Raw genomic sequence first — 23,694 nt, forward strand, 5'->3', positions numbered from 1 at the left:
CTACAAACAATAATTGCTGGAGAGGGTGTGGAGGAAAGGGAACCCTCTTGCACTGTTGGTGGGAATGTAAATTGATACAGCCACTATGGAGAACAGTATGGAGGTTCCTTAAGAAACTAAAAATAGAATTACCATCTGACCCAGCAATCCCACTACTGGGCATATACCCTGAGAAAACCATAATTCAAAAAGAGTCATGTACCACAATGTTCATTGCAGCACTATTTACAATAGCCAGGACACGGAAGCAACCTAAGTGTCCATTGACAGATGAATGGATAAAGAAGATGTGGCACATATATACAATGGAATATTACTCAGCCATAAAATGAAACGAAATTGAATTATTTGTAGTGAGGTGGATGGACCTAGAGTCTGTCATACAGAGTGAAGCAAGTCAGAAAGAGAAAAACAAATACCATATGCTAACACATATATATGGAATCTAAAAAAAAAAAAAAAAAAAGGTCTGAAGAACCTAGGGGCAGGACAGGAATAAAGACGCAGACGTAGAGAATGAACTTGAGGACAGAGGGAGGGGGAAAGGTAAGCTGGGACGAAGTGAAAGAGTGGCATGGACATATATACACTACCAAATGTAAAACAGATAGCTAATGGGAAGCAGCCGCATAGCACAGGGAGATCAGTTCGGTGCTTTGTGACCACCTAGAGGCGTGGGATAGGGAGGGTGGGAGGGAGATGTAAGAGGGAGGGAGATATATGTATACGTATAGCTGATTCACTTTGTTATACAGCAGAAACTAACATAACAATGTAAAGCAACTATACTCTAATAAAGATGTTAAAAAAAAAAGATGTATTGAATTTTAGGGTAACCATGTTAAACAGTTATGAAATATTTATTCTTATTTATGATCTTGTGGCAGACATGGAAATATGCATGCCCTCAGATTTCCAGCATAAGTGTGAACTAACTTTCCCTGAGGAAGATCTGCTAATTATTCACAAGTCTAAGTTTATCAGGTTGTAATCAATCAACAAAATAATCAAAGGAAATATATTTTATGCTGATTGTTTTCTTCTGTCCTGATTTCAAAGTCACACAAATGTATCATCAGAGATACATAGTTATGGAATAGAATAAAACAGAATTCGTCATAACAGCTAAAGCAGAAATAACTCAAATTGGATGCTGTGTCTACCACCATGCTACAGTAGGCATCATATGAAAATATGGGGAGAATCCCCAGAAGGACTGACCAAATTCGAGATAGTTTCACCAGGCAGGTAACATTTTAGCTGTGATTTGGGCGATGTACAGCCATCTTCCTAGAAACAGAAGTTTGGGGTAAAGAATGAGGTGATATCCCAGGGATAGAGAAACCATGTTTCCAGGCATGAATTTCTGAAAGGGCCTGGCTTTTTAGAGGTGCAGGAAAGGAAATGTCGGAAGGAACAACAGGCCAGCTGGGTCCAGATTGTGAAGGAGCATGCAGGCCATGTCCAGGCATTTGGACTTTATCTGGGAGGGCAGCTGGAAGCTAAGGGAGGTAAACACTGCAGTTAAAATATTTTTTAAAACAACATTTCACTCCTGTTATTTCTAGGATGGGGACACAGACATACACATAAAAGAGGTAGTCTCCTATGTGGAGTTATTTGGAGGACTCTCTCCCCATCTTGTCACTCATACCTGACTCCCACAATTACAGAGGTGGATTCCTTCGGCCAATGTGATAATCTTAATTCCCTTTGCAGCAGCAAAAGTTTGAGTTGCAGTCATTCTTAACACTATTGTTTGAATTATTTTATAGGGTCTTCTGATAGAAATTAGTTTTCTGGGAAGAGGGAAAACTACAATGCGCACTGAAGACTTTCTTCGTAATTTCATTCAGGCCAGTTCCCTCCTCGTGAACCAGTTCTCCAGTGGATGTTATACCCATTCCCTCCTCCTCGGGAGAAGAGTAGATCACTTTCCATTTTCATTTCACATATTCCTTGTCCATTAAATGATGATTTTGGCAAATTTACCTCATTCAAAAAATGAATAAAATTGGTGGTTCAGGTATCACAGAACAATAGAAGGAGCTTACACTAAAAGCCCACTGATAACAGCCATCCTGCTAAAATGAACATAGGAGAAATTTCTCTTCCGTTCCTTTTTATCCTATTCACATTTATACAAAGAAATACAGCCCTCAGCCCTAAAACCAAGTGACAATAGCCATATTAGTTCCATTTGAGGCTGAGGAGGGCAAATGAAGCCACAGAGAACCAGTCGCCTCTGAATCCCCAGAGGCCTCTCTGTGTTTGCCTCAACAGCCTGGTCTGATGGGCTTTTTCTTGCTTCCCTTTTCCATCAGCCAAGCCCAGCCACTCTATGTCATTTACTGAACATCCTCATAACTGTCTCACATCTCCCTCCTTCTCAGATTACCAAGCACATACCACAAATTCATGCTAAGACCCAGGCTTTTTTTTTTTTTTTTTTTTTTAAATGACTGATTTAAACATACCAATCAAAGGGGGTTCTATCAGAGATTCTTTTTTTTTTTTTAACAAAGCAATCCCTCCAGGACATTCTTTTTTTTTATTAATTAATTAATTTTTTTTTTTATTTTTGGCTGTGTTGGGTCTTCGTTTCTGTGTGAGGGCTTTCTCTAGTTGCGGCAAGTGGGGGCCACTCTTCATCGCGGTGCGCGGGCCTCTCACTATCGCGGCCTCTCTTGTTATGGAGCACGGGCTCCAGACGCGCAGGCTCAGTAATTGTGGCTCACGGGCCCAGTCGCTCCGGGCCCAGTCGCTCCGGGCCCAGTCGCTCCGGGCCCAGTCGCTCCGGGCCCAGTCGCTCCGCGGCATGTGGGATCTTCCCAGACCAGGGCTCGAACCCGTGTCGCCTGCATTGGCAGGCAGATTCTCAACCACTGCGCCACCAGGGAAGCCCCAAGACCCAGGCTTTTACCATGTTATTCCTTTGTTTGTAGATGTCTTTATAACTACTGGAGCCAGCCCAGACTCCTCTGAGGCATTTAAAGTATTTGTGGTCCTTCAAAATGTGTCCCCTTTAAGCTCAATGATATACATCATTCTTCATTCCCTGACTCCAAGGGAAAAGGCCCTTTCGTCTTTCATATTCAAAGCAGCCTTTGCTCAGGCTATTTCCCAGGCCTATACAAGGCAGACACAGAAAGCTGTGCGGGTAAACTGCACAACCTCAAAAGGTGCCATTCATATATAACCTGCACAACTATAGGTGGGCAGCCCTGAGCCTGGACCTCTCTGTAGAATAATTTCTAGTTCAAAAAGTTGTTGTGAGAATTAAGTAAGAGAGAAACATTTACTTTTTCTGGATTCAGTTTTTCTTTTGTACGTAAGAATTTTAAAAGAGCAACATAAGATAGAACATCTAAAACATATAGGCTGGTGTCTGGCATGGACTTACTCCCTTCCCACAATTTTTACTTATTTATAAGGTCACTTGGGAAACTGAAAAAGTTCAAAAGAGTCATGTAGCAGCCTTTGCTCCTAAATAAGTGACTTTAAATCCCTTGCTGTCATTTTGGAAGGAAAGGAAAAACGCATGGAACAAGCAAGATGTATCCAAAACCCCTCTGTTCAAAAATGTCTCCTTTCAGGGTCTGGCAGCTCTAGCTGTGCACTGGAATCACCTGCGGAGTTAAAAGTACTGATGCCGGGCTTCCCTGGTGGCGCAGTGGTTGAGAATCTGCCTGCCAATGCAGGGGACATGGGTTCGAGCCCTGGTCTGGGAAGATCCCACATACCGCGAGCAACTAGGCCCATGAGCCACAATTAACTGAGCCTGCGCGTCTGGAGCCTGTGCTCCGCAACAAGAGAGGCCGCGATAGTGAGAGGCCCGCGCACCGCGATGAAGAGTGGCCCCCGCTTGCCGCAACTGGAGAAAGCCCTCGCACAGAAACGAAGACCCAACACAGCCATAAATAAATAAATAAATAAAATTAAAAAAAAAAAAAAAGTACTGATGCCTAAGTCCAAACCCAGATTCTGATGTAGCTGGTCTACAACATGGCCTGGGAAATGGGCTTTTTAAAGCTTCCCAGGAGATTCTACTGTGTAGCCAAGGATGAGAACCACTATCTCTACACATGCCATACCTGGAAATCAATTGATTTGTTAACATTTTTCACTAAAGATATTCATCTCTTGCTCCACCCTCTTCCATGTTAGGATACTAGTAATTCACACCTTACAATTTTACTTTAATTAGATCACGTTTCCCTCTTTTGAGATGTAAAATTTTGAAGTGAAGAGAGTGGGCAAAGTAGCAGAATAACGGAGGGAAACGAAACATCTTTCTAGTTCACGTACTATGAAAAGCCCTACTCAAAGGGACTTTAGGGTTTCATTTACGTCCACACTTCCAAAACCTCACATTCCTATTTGTGATGAATTAAAATACACATAGGTTGGATCTTCTTCTTAATTAAAAAAAAAAAAAAATGAGCTCCCACCCTCACATCCATTCATCTTAACCATCTAGTACAAGAAAAGCAGAACTATTATCTTATACTTTATAGCCAATAAAATTTCTCACACCTGTAGAAGGATGTGAGGACATTGGAACATATCAGGCATTCAGTGAATGCTACTGAACTAAAAACCCTGTAGGCAAGGGAAGAGTTAACTCATATCCTACCTCTGGGGGTTGCCCCTAGAAATATCTAACTCCCTGAGATCATAAAAACTGATGGCTACTGTTGCTCAGTGATAGTTCATGCTGACATTATTTTAAAACCATTTTTTAAGCAACGAATCCCAATAACACTTCTCTAATCAAAATGCTGTTTTCTTCAGACTTTTCTCATTGAACTCATTTTCAAATTCTTTAATAATATTTATTACTTTTCTCTAAACCCTGTTTTCATGGTTTCCTTCAAATTGTGATATCTATGATAATCCTCATTTTCCATGCTATTATTGCTATTTAAAAACTACACAGCTGGACAACCTAGTAAACTTGTTGGGCCACCTCGAAAATTAATGCTCCCATCCTGAGCTCTAAATACATTAGCACATGTGGCTAAGGTTCATGCATACCCAAAGATCTTCCATAATATGTGTCATAAACTACCAAAGTTATTTTTTCCATGTCACCCTTCCCAAGTCTTAACGAAGAGTATTCACACGTAAATATTTTTAAACATGTGCCTGATCTGAGATTTTTAGCTCATCTCCCAAAATCATAATGAAAATATATTAATCATTCAACAATCAAAAAGTATTTATTTAGCACTTGGAGTGTGTGTGGGGGGAGGGGGAGGGGTGGAGAGATTATTACTCAATAATTAAGATCGATTTTTTTCACATAATTGTGTCTCTTACATATCTAAAATTAGCCCTCCAAACATTAAACATTCTTTTTATTTCATCCATTTTTATTGGTCCATGATACCAAATACTCTTACACAACCTAGGCATTAATAATAGGAAAAACTTTTCCACTGTTAATCACTGTACTGACCCATACTCCCAGGACACTTAACAACTAGTATTCAGATTCCCTGAGAAGATACACCCTGAGGAAGACACATCAGCCAAAAAAGAGATTCCAGCCACAAATCTGGGCTTTGGGAAAATAAAAAAATTTAACATCCTCATACCCGCCAACAGAGAAATCGGTTTCACTTTCCAGTTTTCTGGGATTTGGAATATACTGTGGGGGGTTGTCATGTGCTCCCATATAAATACAAAAAAATCACATTGCAAAAACTGGACCAAGTTACACTTACTTGCATAGTATGTTCCAAAATTAAAATACATATCAAAGATATTGAGGAAGGTTGAGAGCGGTCTAAAGCAGTAACTATCAAAATGTTCTGGCTTGACTCAGAAGAGAAAGACATAAATTTTACATCATGATGAATCATATATATATATACATATATACATATATATATATATGTATATATATATATGTGTATATATATGTATATAACTAAAACCAAGTTTCACAAAATAGTATTTATCCTTACTTCATGTAATTCTATTTCACTGTTTTAGCTCTTTAGTTCATTAAATTGATTTCACAACCACTAACAACTAACCACTGAGAGCTACTTATTGAAAAACAGCCATCTAAAGAGCAAAGAGGAAAATATTTACTCTTTCCCAGAAACAAAGATATTTGGTCTTTGATCTTAAACTGGTACTTATTTAACCTAAGATACGTTACAAATTGAAAACTACTCAAAGATGTTATAAATTGAACGTTTCAGGCTTTAACACACAGTTTATTAACATTAAGATCAGATCCTCCAAGCCCCAAACTGTTGATGTCAGAAGTTTAGTTCCACTCAGAGTTCCCATTATCAAGAATTTCTGAAACTCCTAGGGTGAGTTTTGGATGTACCCAAGGATCAACCCTGGCTCTTGCTCACTGTCACAGCCAGCCAGACCCTGGACTCTACAGTTGCCACTTTGGTACCTCCTCTGCCACTGCAGGCAGAGCTTGTTATGCTCCAGCAGTGGGAGATAGAGAACATTCTTTCCCTCCTACACCTATGGAACAAGGGGAGGGGAGAAGTCCAGGCAGAGAGTCAGCTGAGACAGGCCCCCTGAGTTACACCCACAGCCCTTTCCCTTCACTGGGTACCCACACTGCCCAGGTGGCTGCTCAAGATGGGTTCCAGAACCGGGAACACACTTTACTGCACACCACTACTCCCCTCCCCTCTGCTCTGAGGCAGACTCCTTGCCCCAGGATGAAGGTGAACCCTCTTTCAAGAGCTCCATCATCCCAGGACTTCCATAGTCCTCAGTCCGTCAGGCACATCTGATGTGACAACCCCAGCTGTGGAGAGGATTCAAGCCTTTTCCCCAGGAAGCCCTTCAGACCCCATGTGAGTCACTGGGTATCTGGATTTAACTCCAGATGTCAGGCACATCTCAGTCTGGGTACAGCCCAGTCAGAACGTCTTGTAAACAGAGTCTCTGTTCAGCATTCTATCTTTGAGAATCAGGCGCAAATCGAAGATACAGACACAAATTTCACCTGGAGAGTGGAATTTATCTCAAGTGGGTTATTTGAGGAGCTGATTCCAGCAAAGTCACTTCAAGACTTCTATTTGTCATCCAGCCACATCTTTTAGTCTAAGCCTTGCCTCTTTCCTGCTATCATGTGTCCAGGAATACAAATAATATTCTCTCTAAGAAGACTGTTAATCAGGAAGCATGGGTATCTAATTTGCCTATTTAGCGCCCAAATACATTCATCCAGACCAGAAGTTGCAGTTAAAGTCAAACCCTTTTAAGGTTCTTGGTCTGGTTTTCCTGCACAGCACAGCCTCTGAATCCAAAGGACAAGGGGGAGGAGGAGAAGGAAAGTTTCTAAAAATGGTTCAGCTGGCTTCTCACACTTATTCCTAATGAATATCTGGAAGCTAAGAAGCAAAATATGTGGATTACATCTCCTATTTAAAAAATAATGGAAAAAACTACACAGTGTAATATATCACATTGTTTCCATATTTTAATCTTAAAGTGAGATGTTTTTATTTATTCACTCTCTAGAACAATCACCAACCCCCACCCCAATTTTGGGAACTTTATAACAGTGGTTTGTAGGTCCATCCTGGGGGTTACAATAAAACTTCCCCTAAGAACTTGGAAATAAGGTTGGTAAGAATAGTCTCTGATAAATAGACTTTAAGATCAACACAATGACCGGAAGATAAGCAAAGTTACCTTTAAAGAAAAAGAGCAGTTCCAGGCCCTCTAGATCATTGACCAAAATCCTTGCCAAAGAAGGAGTCAAACAGAAAGTGGGGTGGGAGGAAGACCAGCACAGCTACCTAGGCAGAATAGACTCTCCCAGGCAGACTCCCCAGACAAGATGTCCAAGATTCTGAATCACTCGCAGACTCTCCCTGACGGGAGAGTAATGTCCCAAATGCACTTGGGCCTGATTCATCCGACACCATTGTCTGTCGTAATTCAATCCTCACCAAGAAGGCTTCCTCCTGTGAATTCTAGTGCAAGCCTGCCTATGGGGAGAGAAGGCACTGACCATACAGATTTGGACTCCTCTATCCAACCACAGATATGAACTGAGTTTCCACCAAATGTCCAGCCCTTGCCCTAGGCAACAGGGATACAGTGAAGAATCAGACATTTGAGGTCCTTGGAGCTAATACAAACAAATAAGGAAATTAAAGCTAGTGATAAGAACCATTACGGTAAAGGAAACCATAAACAAGACAAAAAGACAACCCTCAGAATGGGAGAAAATATTTGCAAACAAATCAACAGACAAAGGATTAATCTCCAAAATATAGAAACAGCTCATGCAGCTGAATATTAAAAAAAGAAACAACCCAATCTAGAAATGAGCAGAAGACCTAAATAGACATTTCTCCAAAGAAGACATACAGATGGCCAACAGGCACATGAAAAGATGCTCAACATCACTAATTATTAGAGAAATGCAAATCAAAACTACAATGAGGTATCACCTCACACCAGTTAGAATGGGCATCATCAGAAAATCTACAAACAACAAATGCTGGAGAGGGTGCGGAGAAAAGGGAACCCTCTTGCACTGTTGGTGGGATTGCAAATTGATACAGTCACTATGGAGAACAATATGGAGGTTCCTTAAAGAACTAAAAATAGAATTACCATATGACCCAGCAATCCCACTACTGGGCATATACCCAGAGAAAACCATAATTCAAAAAGACACACGCACCCCAGTGTTCACTGAAGCACTATTTATAATAGCCAGGTCATGGAAGCAACCTAAATGCCCATCGACAGACGAATAGATAAAGCAGATGTGGTACATATATACCATGGAATATTACTCAGTCACAAAAAGGAACGAAATTGGGTCATTTGTAGAGACATGGACCTAGAGACTGTCATACAGAGTGAAGTAAGACAGAAAGAGAAAAACAAATATCGTATATTAACGCATGTATGTGGAATCCAGAAAAATGGTACAGATGAACCAGTTTGCAAGGCAGAAACAGAGACACAGATGTAGAGAACAAATGTATGGACACCAAGGGGGGAAAGCGGGGGGTGGGGGGGGAAGAACTGGGAGATTGGGATTGACATGTATACACTAATATGTATAAAATAGATAATTAATAAGAACCTGCTGTATAAAAAATAAATAAATAAATTTTTTTAAAAAAACCATCTATCAAGGCATAAAATATTTTCGTCACCTCCCCCAAATTCTTTTATGTTGCTTTTCCTTGCTCTCATCACACTGTTCTGGTTCTTTTTAACCTCAGATTAGTCTTCCCTGTTCTAGAACCTGATATAAATGGAATGCTACAGGATGTATGTACTCTTTTGCATACTTTTTGAGTTTCACCCACGTTGTTGCAGATATCTGCAATTTGTGCTGTTTTTATTACTAAATAGCAATCCATTTGTACAAGTATAACACAACTTTCTTATTTATTTTCCTCTTGATGGACACCTGAGATTCAGACAGTTTTTTGCTATTATTTATAAAGCTGATATGAAAATTCTTAAACAAGTCTCTATGAACATACGCTTTCTTTTTCTTGGGTAAATACCTAGGAATGGAATTTCTGAGCTTATGGAATATATACGTCTAACTTTTGAGTAACTGACAGACCTTTTTCAAATATGGTAATAGCACTGAAGAATTTTTGCCATTAACTGAGCTGAATAATGGACTAGATGATTGCTGGGGGAGGAGATGGGTGTTTTAAGAATAGGGATTAGGAACAGCTTCTTTGAGAAAGTGACATTAAATATAAAACCAGAGGGGGAGCCCACCCCAAGCATTTTCCAAAAGCATTTCTCAACTAATTTTTTTTTAAGTTATACATCAACAGGATGGTAGAGAAAACTGTGATGACAAGATTTAGAACAAGCAATGTGAAAGGGAGTCTGAGGCGTGTAGACAAGTTAGGTAAGGGTAGCTCCTTTTTTTGTGCTTGTCTTTCACCGAGCAGAGCACAGGCCCCTCCTTGCTCCCAACCCCTGCTCAACCCTCTCCCAGGTTTGTGCCTCCAGATATTAGAACCTGGCTGCGCCTCTGGCCGACTGCTTGACGAGGATCCAGAATCTGCGAGGCAAAGCTCGAGCTAGGCAGAGGAAACAGGAAAAGCTGTGAGGCAAGAACTAGACTAACATTTCTTTTGAACTTTCAATCCGCTTGGAGCTTTATAAACAAGGGGAAAGTAACAGGAGACACGGCAAGAGAAGCAGGCAGGGGCAGAACCACTGGAAGAGGTTTGGGTTTTACTGTAAGCCAACAGGAAGCAAGGGGGTTACATGACTGGATTTACATTTTTAAAAGATCCCATTGGCTGCTGTGTAGAGAATAAACTGCAGGGTAGTAGAAGAGGCTCTAAAAGTAGCCCAGGCAAGCGGTGATGTGGCTTGACTAGGGTGGCAGCAGTAGTATAGGGGAGAAGTGGATGGATTTAGGGCATATTTTGGAGATGCATCCCCAGGACTTGTTAATAGACGTATATGTGGGGCATGGAATCACACTTTGGCTTGGCAAAAAAGTGGTGCCTTTTACTGAAATTGGGAAGACGGGGTTGGGGAGGCATTCAGGGCTTTTCAATGGGCATATCAGTTTGAGATGCTCACTAGAGATACAAGATGTCTCTTAGGCAGTTGGGGCTCCTGGGAGAACACTGGGATGGATATATAAATTTAGAAATTATGTGTGCCTAGATGGTCCTTAAAGCCATGCCATTCCCATCCCTGCGATGGTTATTTTTCATAGTAAATTAATAAACTGAATAATTCACCAAGGCATGGAGCCAAGTGGGGATGCCCCATAGGAGATAGCTGGCCTTTCCCCGGCTGGGCCTACCCCTCTGCTTTGCCATACACCTAACGTAAGAGCTGCTTCTACAAGGTTGTTTTGTTGTTGTTTTGATTCCACATATAAAATTCTCTGACCCAGTTTCCCTTTATTCTTGTGGATCAGTGTGGAGATCTGAAGAACTGACATGCATTAAAATCTTTTTTTTTTTTGGGCTTCCCTGGTGGCGCAGTGGTTGGGAATCTGCCTGCCAATGCAGGGGACACGGGTTCGAGCCCTGGTCTGGGAAGATCCCACATGCCACGGAGCAACTAGGCCCGTGAGCCGCAACTACTGAGCCTGCGCGTCTGGAGCCTGTGCTCCGCAATAAGAGAGGCCACGATAGTGAGAGGCCCGCGCACCGCGATGAAGAGTGGCCCCCGCTCGCCGCAACTAGAGAAAGCCCTCGCACAGAAACGAAGACCCAACACAGCCAAAAATAAATAAATAAATAATAATTTTTAAAACTTCCTTATTAAAAAAAAAAAATCTTTTTTTTAATGTATCAAAGTGCTTATTTGGTTAAATAAAAAAATATTATGCAAATAAAGGGGAAACTTAAATAAGCAGATTAGGAGACCAAAACTAAGCCCTTGTGTTAACAAGGCCATAGCTCACTGACCAAAGTTCGTTGACTTTGGGCTCAATGTGGAAGGGCTCTATTATTATAGAATATTCTAGAACATTCAGAGAATGTTGGTTAAGTCACTTGATGAAATAAGCATCAAAAAAAGGAATGATAAAAATCCTAGAATTAAATTAACATAAGACAATTTCACTTTATCCCTTTAACTGCTATTGATTAACTACTATGTGACTACTGTGTTGACTTCCTGCCCTCCTGGGGCTCCTTTCTCAACAGGGGAGACAGACCACACTGTGGAACAGAGCTGAATGGAGGCAGTGAGATGCCTTTTGAGTGAGGTGAGAAGGTGATAGGCAGTTCCAATGAGAAAAAGAAGCAAATTGCCCTACAGGGGATTTCTCAACACTAAACATAATCCTGGTTGACTGTACAAAAACTTTTACATTCCTATTTGGAATTAAAATTTAAGTTTTCACTTAAGTACTATTGATGTAATTAAATGAGGTTAGTTGACACATTGTTTTCAGGCGCCCTTAGCATTTTTAGTGCAATCTTCTAAAGATATTTCCATTCCCCCCATTCTCCGTTATCGTTTACCACCTTTTCTGTGTAAATCTGAAAGATTTTAGAGAGCAACAGTCATCTTTCCTTGTAAACCCAATCCTATATTTCCTTTTGGGAGCCACATAAGTAAGTGCAACATTATAGGGAACGGAGGAGGGGGTGGGGTGCCGCGGAGCCCCCTGACTCCCATCTCACTGCAGCCTGGAGGGGCTGGGGAGCCGCTCCTCTGATTAAAGGGACTGTGTTGCAGGAACTGAGAGACACCACTCCCTGCCGCCAGGGTGGGGAAACCAGTCGGGCTGGCGTTCCATTAAAGCTGGCTCCTAGCCACCTCTGATACCTTTCGTGCTTGCTCCTTCCCAAGAACCCAAAGAAAGAAGACCACCCAGGCCTGCTCAACCTGGGAGAAGCCCAGCCACCTTGGCATTCTGGCCCTTTTGTTTTTTCTCTCTCTCCAACCCCTTCCTTCCCTTTCTTGGACACTCTCTCTCATGGGGCAGCTGGGCCCAGGATCTGCTGAACCAGCCTGGGAAGGCTAAGCCAGCTCTGCTCTAGCCTTTGGGGCACATAACACTCTCTTAATTGTCCTTTCCTCTCACACTGATGGCTGCATCTTGTAAGTCATTTAAGTATTAAGATGCAAGAATCTGTTTGGTCTTTGGTTTCAGATCATTTAAAATGAACCAGCTGAGGTAGAGGAATTCTCCTTAGGATCTCACCTAACTGACTAGAAATTAACATTGGGGTTTGGGGCCAATGTCCTAATTGGTTATAAATCTGCCCTGCTTTGCCCACCATTGACCTGAGCATGTATTTCCCTCGGGGACCCAGAAGAGAGGAGTGGCTATGGCAGGGCAAGATTCACGGTATTTTGGGGTCCCTAGGCCAAAATCTCTATTAATAGCACTCTTTACTAGCATCTCCGTCTCATTATTATCAACGGTCAGGCTTCTTAAGGGCTCTCTAAAAGTCACACACATTTTTTTAATGTCTAAACTTCAGATGAGCTGTTATAAAAGCACCTTTGTTCTGCATGATGCATTGTACCTTTTAGAATGTACTCATTCTAAAAGGAGAACACCGCCCTTCTCCATCATGCCAGAACCCACTGTTTGCCACAAAGGCAGCATCAACTTCAACAGAAGTTAGTAATCACATACATATACAATCACTGCTCAGTTTGATTTTTTACCTGTGAGAGTCTTTATTAAACCTTTTGTAATATTTTTATTCTTTACTACTGATTTCTATGACATTGCACAAAAATGCCACCCCCCATTTTTCCTCACTTCTCCGCATTATCCCCTGAGGTCAGTTTTATTCTAGATGTTTAGCCCACAAAGTAAAACCAGGAAAGAATTCCGCCCATGGTTACCCACAAAAATAATGGTTTCAAACCTGTTATTCTGTTTTTCTTCTTGGATGCTTTCTCCTTGAGAATCACAGAACTCAGGCTCTAGGCACCACAGCCACCTTCAGACTTCTGTCTGGAAGGGACCTGAGCCCAGAGACCTTCCTTACCTTTAGTTGAACTAGATGCACATCCACATGCTTGCTGTCCGAGTCCTGCTGGACTGAATAGGTTAGGTCTCGGACCCTCTCTGAGGTCATCCGGAGCCAGGTCTCAATTTCAGGTAAGTGGAGGACAATCTTCCAGTCGGCCCCCGTATGCAGTGGGGGTGGCTTTTCGTACTGCCGGTCAGAATCCATGTCTTTCATCGCCTCTTCTCCCTCACCCTGCTCCACAGTGGGTGTCAAGTTGATGGCCATGGGTGAAGCATCAGTAGCCATGGGATCCAGGTCCTGTGACCTCAGAGGGGAAAGTGTCACGCTCATGGTTAACATGGAGAAGTCTAAGCCTTACTTCTTTCCAAAACAGCTGAAAGGCAAGAGGAAGAAAGAAAGCAAAAGTCAGACAAGATTCCCAAATAAAGGAATGGTACTTCGCAGAAGAAACAAGATTTCTAAATTAAGCCAAGTTTCTAAATTAAGAAACCATAGCTCATGACAAAAACAGAAGGAGGTGTTTTGAGTTTCTACCAACTAGACCCAAGACCCAGCATTTATCCAGCGATTTCTAAGCTATTGGAAGCGTCCTACCTATACTGGTTCAATAGGAACACAAAACGGTGTGGTACTGCCTATCCCAACATCCATTCTCGCCTCATTCCTTAATAACAAATTCCTGATTTTCAGCTGTGCATATTACTGCCAAGAATTTAAAACTATATTCCCTATCTCCATCGGAGCTCACTGTGGTCATGTGGCTAAGTTCTGACCAATGAAGTGTACGGTTTCTTTTTAAGATAAAGTTGATTAGTTTACTAATGATCTAGCTATGTAATTTATCTTTCTTCTGTAACCAGTCTGATATAAAATAACAACTTTTAGGATCTTGTACTTTGAACACTTTAAATAGACATTATTTTTGGTTTCAGGAGAAACTTCTTCTACTCAAGGCAATGGGTTTCTTTTCCTTTTCTAAGTCTTTTTCTAGTTCTATACATTCAAGTTAGTTTATAGCCCCATTCCTCCGAAGATGAAAGGCGGCTGATCAAAATATGAAATTAAATGTGATTGTCAGAAAGTAGCTATATTTCTTTATATTCTTAAGGTTAACTTAATAACAAAAACAAAATTATTTTACCTACAAACATGGAAGGGAAAAGTCAAGAAAGCTCCCAGTTTGACTAGGAATATGTAACCTTCCATACAGGAATGAGCACAGGGAATAAAAAGACTTGCTGAATTGACAAAAGCCTTAAGAATAAGTTATTCTTATGATATATTATTTTCAGAAGCCTTCTAATGCTGTAGCATACTGCCTCTCCCCCAATTTCTTGAGCATTTTATTTTTAAATTAAATGATAAGGGGGTTTACAGATGAATTTTTGAAAAAAAAAGGTGTTTGCAAAGAGCAAAATATTATGTCATAAGGTAAGTTTATCACTTTGGTACCTGCCTTAGAGAATGGTTTTAGGCTTCAACAGCTTTCTACACTTGATTGCAAGAGGGAGAAATCCACGCCCCACATTTTTAACCACCCTTGCATACAGTCTTTAGTATAACAATAATATTAGACTTGACTGTTTTTTAAAACCAATTAGAAGATATCAAAATTTCACTGGGAGGGATGAAACTTCAGGAAGAGTGAGCTACCACACTACTTCTTAATAAACCATACCCTAGTCTCAGTCTCTGATTCTGATTTCCAAAAGCACTTTAAAAATTTTTATCAATTCACTGCCTTCTGGGGTGGTGAATCACTATTTAGAATCACTGTCCCAGAGAAGGAATCTGATACACAAAGGTTAATAAAGGTTTTTAGTGCAAGGTCAAAGAACTAGTAATGAAGAAGTCACTGGTGTCACAGTGGTTCCCTCTTCTAAGAAACCAGACTCAACCAAACCAGAAAACTAAGTGCCAGGGCAGTGTAAAATGCACTGTTTCACCTTCACCCACACACTCACTCACCTCCAAGCCCCTACCTAAGAGCCCTGTACAACTGAAAAACAATGCTTGGTCACTGTGTTTTCTCTGAAACCCCTAAATCGAGGCAAGGCCTCCTCTGAAATACATATCTTACTGTAAACTAAAGAACATACCAAACAATTGGCTCAATGTAATTTATATCCCAACATACATTTCTATATATACTATCAGGCTGTGCACCAGGCAGGCACAGTGCAGTTTTGTGTGGTTTGGAGCAAGATGCTCCACATTTGTGGGTCTCAGTTTCCTCATCTGTAAAATGACAAAATTGGACTAAATGATCAATAAGATTCCATCTGACCATAAGAATCTGTAATTACCTAGGGTTATTTATCCAGAGATTTCTAAGCTCTAGGGTTATTTATCCAGAGATTTCTAAGCTATTAGAAGCATCCTACCTATACTGAGAGCTATGTAGATACTAAATGATGGACCTCCATTTCACCAAAGCAGGCAAACAGCATCAATATTTGTCCTACTTAATGGAAAGAAATAAATTATTACCATGCAAACACATTTTGTAAATCATTATTTACACATTATATGTTGCTAATTCTTTCCAGAGGAATAAATATGGGAGATTCTTCCCTCTGGGAGTTTGCACTTAAGACTGATAACACAGATGTTGTTATATATGCAGAGGACAAATAGAATAAAATAAAAACATTAAACAAAAATGTAGCTGGAGTGCATCACACATGAGTAAAGGGCAAGGAAACCTTATATTCAAGCTGCCAAGGCAAAAGTTACCTGCATCTACAAAATTTCAACCTGCATGTGATGTTTCCATATTTAGCTGATCAGACTGTAAATGAGAGAATTTCCATAACCCAAAACAGTGAAGCAAAGCAACGCTTTATTCAAGTTTTATTTCAACTTCTGTCTATTTACTTTCCTTCACATACAGCTTTGTCCCTGGGGAAGGAATACCGCATGTGTCATAACAGCATAGCAAGCCCAGGAAGTGGCATAAAATTGATTAATTACCCATTTTCATGGAAACTGATTACTATAAACATTTAATTTTCAATTCCAGTAGTTCACATTTAGATGTACCACCCATGGATAACCAACCTGTATTTCTGATTTTCACAAAAGCACATCTCATTTCCAAGATAAATTTATACTTTAAAGGAAAACTGCCTCATATTGTAGAGCTCTACAATAACAATCTTTGTGTGTATTTTTCCTGCCCTTATCATGACTATTCAAGCTTGCTTTCCCATCAAATTAATTACTCCATTTGAATGCAAACAAATAGTAGGAAATTCAACACAACTCTATATATTCTTCTAAATTCTAAGTTTTGTATTTTTTTTTTACAAGGATCCATGCAATAAGATTCCTTTCTAGTCACAGAGAAATTTGAAAAAAAAAAAAAAAGCCAGTAGGCAACTTCTGACGATGCAAATGAAGCACTGATTCAAGTACATACAGATACACATGCAGTTACATCTCTGGCTGCAAAGCTGAATGAGAGGAGTGATGAACCAGCTTTTTGGAACCCAATGACCTCCTGTTCCCCACCCTCCCCCCTGCCCCCATCAAATGCTTATCTGTGGCCACGTTTCCAGCATTAGAGATAATACCACCTTTAACCCAGCTGCTGTTAAAAATAACACAGATCAAATCCTTTCCTTTCCACAAACCCAAAGACGATTCAACATTTAAAGTGCAAAAGCCAAAAGCAGTAAAGATTTCAAAGGTTTTTTTAAAAAAATTTGTGGTAAGGCTTTTCTCACCACACTCTGTTTATCCTCCTACAGAAACAGAAGAAACATACCATGGCTTGCTTACTAACCAAGGACTGGTGCTGCTACCTCCCTGACAGTCCACAAATTTTCAGTTGAAACCTGACGTTAGCAGAATACATTCAATTTGAATAAGACATTTAAATCAGGAGCGTGTTCTTCGACCAAACTAGGAAGCAAAAAATGCAGCTACACACCCATCAAAACTGCCCACCTCTTTCTCCCTTCTCTTGTGATTGTCTCTCTTAAATAAAAGGACAGAAAAGCTGGAAATCAGCTGACTGTACCCACTGTAAATGCTTTTGTCCCTAAAGGTCCTTCAGGATTAAGTGCCTGGCTCCTCCTCCTCTCCCCCCTCGGGTGCTCTTCTTGTAGCCAAACAAGATAAAGGCCGGTATCAGGGCTGCTTCATGCCAGCAGGACACTGGTGAGTCTGTAGGGCACCAGCTTCAAATGCCCTTAGTGGCCTAAATCTCTTGCAAAGAGAGGGCTACTACACTGTCCCTATTTGGAAGCTAATCTATAAGCTCCAGGCTTGTGAGGTTATAGGCTGGGCTTTTGCAGGGGTGATAAGTGAGTTGAGAAAAAGGAGACAGTTGCCAAAACAAGGATCACTATGGCAAAGAGTATTTGGGTAGACAGAGCACAGTCAGGCACGGTTCAGAAGAACCAAGACTGTATACCCCAAAACTGAGCAAATCCTAAAGCAGGATAAGTTTTAAAATGTATAAATAAATTAATAGTACTATAGTAACATAACCAGCTGACAAAGTCAATCTGAGCTAAATGCATTCAAGCCCTCTCTCTTTTCTTAGGAAGAAACTGTTCTTTCCAAACAAGAGCATCTTCATGTGTATAGTTTGAGAGGTAGTCTTATCATCATGTAAATCACCCCCAAACCTAAATACTTACTCTCAGTCTTTCTGTGCTCTGCTTACTGCCCCCAAAATGAGAGACTAAAGCATAATTCAGGCCAAATTAATGAATCTGCTTGCTACAAAGGACACCTTACAAAACTGGGGTAGAGAAAATTAAGTTAGGCATCACTAAGTGTGCTTTTTTTCTCTTACTTCTTTTTTTTCTTTCATATTCTCATAATCATTCTTCACAGAACCTGTTCACAGAGACTGAATTTTGAAAGGGAAAAAAAAGTTCCACTGGAATGTTTTGAATTTTGTCTCTGGCTAGCTCTCATGCTTCGACTGCATTAAGGAAAAATAAATGAACTCAAGAGGTGCACCCTATATCCGATTCCAGGACTCTACAATCGGGCTCTACAAAAAAACCCACAAAAACAAGCTTAATAAATTGCTTAATTAAATGTCGCAGTCTACCCAGATGAATGAGGCTCTAATTCATCACCTAGTTTTAAATCTTGCTGCCTGTCTTACTCTCTGGCCTCTTGTGAGGTCAAGGGTTGGGAAACTTTAAATGGCTTTAAGCTTTTTAAGAGGAGAGCCAAAGAATTCCTACAAAATATTAAGTTAAATTTGTACTTAGGGGAAAAAAGAGTGAGTGGCTTTTGTAAGATGCTCTAAGGAAGTTTCCATAATCACTGATTCCTCCTTCTCCTTGGCCCTCTTCTCCTCCCAGCCCCACGCCCTCCAGCACTCATCTGGAGTAACACTGATAAGTGAGATCACTGTGGTAACCCCAGATTAGGCTCACTTTCTAATCCTCCTGCCATAACAGAGTAGCCTGCAAGTGGATGTCAGTGAGAAGAAAAATCTCAAGCTTTAAGTGCACAGGCTTGGGGAGCAGGGAAGGGAGTGGACACAGCATGTAAATACAGGGGCCCAGACAGATTTCTACAATTTAAAAGACCTTGGTGTTATCACTGATGTTCCCCCCAACACTTTCCCCCTTTACTATATCCTTTTGTATGGCTGTCCCCTCAGGCAAACGGCTGATTACATCCGGTTAATCACACAGAGACCAAGCACCCTCTCCTGGGTCTCTCCTCAATCACTGCTAACTCCCTTGCCCAGAGCATAGGGTCTTCTGTCACCCATAACACACTTCATCAATCATCTTCCTTGCTCAAACTGTCCATCCTCCTACTACGTGCCCCCCACCCCCCACCCCCGCATTATTCAGATCCTTCTCCTGTGGCGTGGATACCCAGATTGACTCAGTTAGTCATCACACCTCCCATGTCTTCCTTCCACCACTAGAGTGGTCAGCTCCTGTCACTCAGAGATTCATTTGGCTGCATCACCCCACTTGGGCTGGCGGTAAGAAATATGAACACTCATCAGCTGCAAATGGTGCCCATGGTCATGCATGTGTGGATCTGGACTCAGTGACGCTAATGAGCGTTCACATTTCTTACCCCCCCCCCCACAGGTTGCTAATAATCACCTCTGAGCATTAGGCAGCCACCTTTCTGTCATTCAAGAAAATGTCTTGGGAAGAACTGGATTTGTAAAACTAATACATAATTTATACAGTTGTTACTTTTGTCAATGCTATTGATACAAAGAAAATGAAACAAGATTCATTTCAAATCAGCTGACATTATTGAGAATCAACTATATATAAGGCATTATGTATATGTATGACTCATCAGATTTACTTTCAAGGAAATTATAATTTAATGGGGACAATTTCCCTCCCTCCACTCTCGCCTAACACACACACACACACACACACACACTCATCTACTGATACCTATTACACAGGCAGGATGTGGGCAAACAGAGCCCTGTGAGGCCCCAGTGGAATGGCATTAATCCTGGATGGAGGAAAGATAAGGAAGAACCTTTACTGAAGAAGGAAACATTTGAGAGGAGCTTGTAAAAATGGCTATGATTTAGATGGGCAGAAAGAGAAGGGAGATGGGGAAAGAATTCCAGGCTGGGAGAAATACATGGACAAAGATACCAAGAAGTTGGGAGAATCAGCAAATAATTCAGTGTTGAGAGGAATTGGGAGCTTGATGGGAACCGGAAACAGATAAGGCTATAAGGTAAGTTGCAGCCATGTTATAAGAGGGCTTTGAACACCATACTATGGAGGTTGGAATGAGTCTCACAGGGATCAGGAACTCCAAAAAGACTGCAAAAGAAGAGAAATAGAATTACAGTTGCTTGCTAGAATGAGACAGAAAAATCAATATACAAACTCTTATTTACCAAGAAAATGAAATGAGAAATCGGCATTATGAGAGAATCAACATCTTCTTTTCCAGGCAGACTTCATCAATATAAAATGTAAGGTTAAAAACTTCTTTATAGCCCATAAAAAAACAGAAAAAGAGACTGATTCAGATCTAGAAGTCTGACTTTTAGATCAGAGTGATTAAAGGAGTTCTGTGCTCTGTTCTACCTACTCCATTAAATATAAAAAGAGTTCTCCATTTTTAGCTCTCCATTAACCCTAGCATCATAGATTTGAAGTGGAAAAAATTTTAGGATCATTTTATGCAATGTTTTCATGTTTTTTCTTGTTCTAAAAAGTTTTAATTAATTAAAAAGTAATATATATTAATTCAAACATTGTAAAAATAGATAACACTGAAGTTAAAAGATCCTCCTCTATCCCAATATTCTCATCCCCAGTCAATAAGTGATAAGAGGCTATTTATCTTTTGTGCCCTCAACATGTAAAGTAGAAAGGAAATGAGCCCTAAAGAAAAGTTGTCTTTAAAGATCCTGAAGCCTAAATTAGTTGCTTATCTCTACTAATGAAGCAATATAGAAGTGTTTGCTAATGCAGTGTTTATTTACCAGGTATTAATAGGTATTCTACAAGAAGTTGCCACTGACAAATAAATTGAGAGAGTGCTAGGCAACTTCTGGGAAGAGACAGCCAACTGAATATATGTGTCTAATTTGGCTCCCTCCAGAAACCTCACTAACACTACTGCAGAGTGGTTTTAGTTTGAAATTTGTTTTTGTTTTTTTTTTTAAGTATAAACACTCAAGAATGGGAGGAAAAATAGTAATATTTTTGGAAGCTGAAAATCAGATGAACAAGTGATAAATGCCTTAGCCAACCCAAGAAAACAAAATCCTAAACCAACGGCACAGAGAGCAAAGAACCAACCTGATTTTACTTCAGAATTCTTTATGTATTTTGAAATTGCTGGAACCAGATACCTCTGGAACTGGAGATGGAAAAGTATGTAGTGAAAAATTAACTTTACCCAAAAAGAGTCTGGCCTTTGTTCCAACTCCTAAGAGGTAACCTCTAAACTTTCAGAATTTCCTGAGTGATAGGATTATTTTTGTTGTTCATGGTGGGCCCCTCAGATGACACCTAATAGTCTATACTAACAAGGTGATGCATGATGGGAGCTAGCCAGACAGAAAGACCATTCATGTAATTAGAGGGTTGGGGCTTTGAGCAACCACATGGGCAAAGATTCAATCATTTGTGTCTAAGTAATGAAGCCCCAATAAGAACTATGGACACTGAAGCTCAAGCAAACGTCCAAAGTTGGCAATACCCCATAAGTATTGTCACACACTAAGGGCAAGAGGTAATGCATCCCTAAGGACATGGAAGCTTTGTGTTGGGAAACTTCTCAGTCCCAGATTCCACCCTATGTGTTTCTTCCTTTGGCTGGTTCTGATTTGTACCCTTTTGGTATAATAAAACTACAATTATAAGTACAGCACTTTCCTGAGCTCTGTGAGTTGATCTATCAAATTATCAAATCTGAAGGAATCTGTGAGAACCTCCAAATTTATCATTAGCTAGTCTCATGTGAGGACAGCCCTAGAGACCCCTGAACTTGCAGCTGGTGTCAGAAGTCTTGGGCAAACTAGACAGTCTTGGAGGACTGTACCCGTAACCTCAAGTTTGGCCTAACTCTGGGTAAAGGGGCAATGATACATTGAGAAGATTAATTCTGATTAAAAAATGTTTAGAAGCAGTTAGAATTCTAGGTCTTTCCTTACTCTGTGTTGCTGGGTAGGAGCACCCACTCCAATTCTAGAGCTTTATTCTCCAGAAAGAATCAATCAAAGGGTCTCTGGACTTAGGGACTCTGTTGAGTACTCAGTACTCAGTTGAGTATAGAGGTACCTTGAAAATAGGTGAATTAAGTTAACATAGGCATTCTGAGTGCTGAGACCACCCCCAGTCCTCTTCCACAACTTGACTCTCCAAAGCCTTTATCCTCCAGTTAGTAGACTAGAGACCACCCCCACTAAGGAGATCTGATCAGTCCAAGAAGACATGATACTGAAAATTGGCACATCCAGATCACCCTACAATGACATTCAGTCAATAGGCCTACCCACACACTCAGAGCATTCAATCAGCTTTCTAGTCTCCTACTCTTAAATATGATCAGGCAGTCAAGGATTAGCAGAGATTAAGGGAAAACTCTAATTTGGATAACAGGTCCAAAGGAAGCAAACAAAAAACCTCAACCTGGTGGAAACAGATTATGCAAGGAAGATGATTTTGGTGAAAAAGAAAAATTATCAGAGATAAGCTATTGTATCCATGAAATAAGAACAGAATTTTATTTTTTAAAAGAAATATTTATAGAACAAAAAAAAATTCTGGCAAAATAAAAACGTGATAGCAAAAAGGGAAATCTCAATACAATGGCTGAAAATAAAGTTGAGGAAATCTCACAGAAAGTAAAGAAAAAGATAAATAGACAAAAATTAGGAGAGAAAGATAATTAGTGACCAGTCCAGGAAGTCCAACACCTGAAGAATAGGAGTCCCTGAAGGCAAAAGGGAAGAGAAAGGAAAATATCATTAATAAAATCTTTTAAGAAATGAAGGACATGAGTGTCTACGTTAAAAAGACCCATTTAGTGTATGAAAATAGACTCACACTAAGGCACTTTATTGAAATCCCAGAATATTAGGAAAATAAGATTTGGGTTAGAGGTAGAGGTATATACAAAGAATTATAAATTAGATTGCTTTGGATTTCTCAACAGTAACTGTGATGCTGTAATTTATAATAAAAATATATATTTGGTCTTTGTCCCCATTTCTGGCACAGAGCTCCTAAAACTCTTGGAAAGTCCAAAGCACAAAAGCAATGAGAGCATCTTTTGTTATAGTATTTGTTCTTTTGTCCTCAGTTCCTGAAATAGCTCCAGAGCCATAATGGTGAAAGGAGTCTTGTTATTCTTATAAGCCCCTTTCAACCACACCTGAGTTTATGTTAATGAGGTGACTTCCAGAAAGGACGGGGGCTGATTGCCAGGGAAACCAACCCTGATTAGGAGGTTGGAACTTTTGATCCCACCCCCCCCCCCAACCTCTGGGGAGAAGAGTGAGGCTGGAGGTTGAATCAGTCACCAATGCCAATGATTTAATTAATCATGCCTGTGCAATAAAGCCTCCATAAAAACCCAAAAGGACAGGCTGTGGAGAGCCACAAGATTGGTGAACAAGAATGCATTCACATGCTGGGTAGGTAGTATGCCCCAAACTCCACAGACAGAAGCGTCTATGCTCGGGACCCTTCTGGACCCTGCCCTATATATCTCTTTATCTGATTATTCATTCATATCCTTTAATATC

At 40.5% G+C, this 23,694-nt stretch overlaps 1 protein-coding gene across 7 annotated transcripts in view; it reads right to left on the reverse strand.

Moving 5' to 3' along the window:
• The window catches only part of AKAP6 (A-kinase anchoring protein 6), a 583,646-nt gene that overhangs the window by 359,071 nt on the left and 200,881 nt on the right, over window positions 1-23,694 (reverse strand). For all 7 annotated transcript variants that reach the window (XM_082451989.1, XM_082451988.1, XM_082451985.1 and 4 more), the window contains one exon: window positions 13,473-13,830. In XM_082451989.1, the coding sequence (XP_082308115.1) occupies window positions 13,473-13,796 (324 nt within the window). In that variant the 5' untranslated portion in view covers window positions 13,797-13,830. The remainder of the gene's footprint in view (window positions 1-13,472; window positions 13,831-23,694) is intronic.

The sequence above is a fragment of the Balaenoptera physalus genome, assembly GCF_965194825.1.
Source record: "Balaenoptera physalus genome assembly, chromosome: 2".
NCBI classification, from domain to species: domain Eukaryota; kingdom Metazoa; phylum Chordata; class Mammalia; order Artiodactyla; family Balaenopteridae; genus Balaenoptera; species Balaenoptera physalus.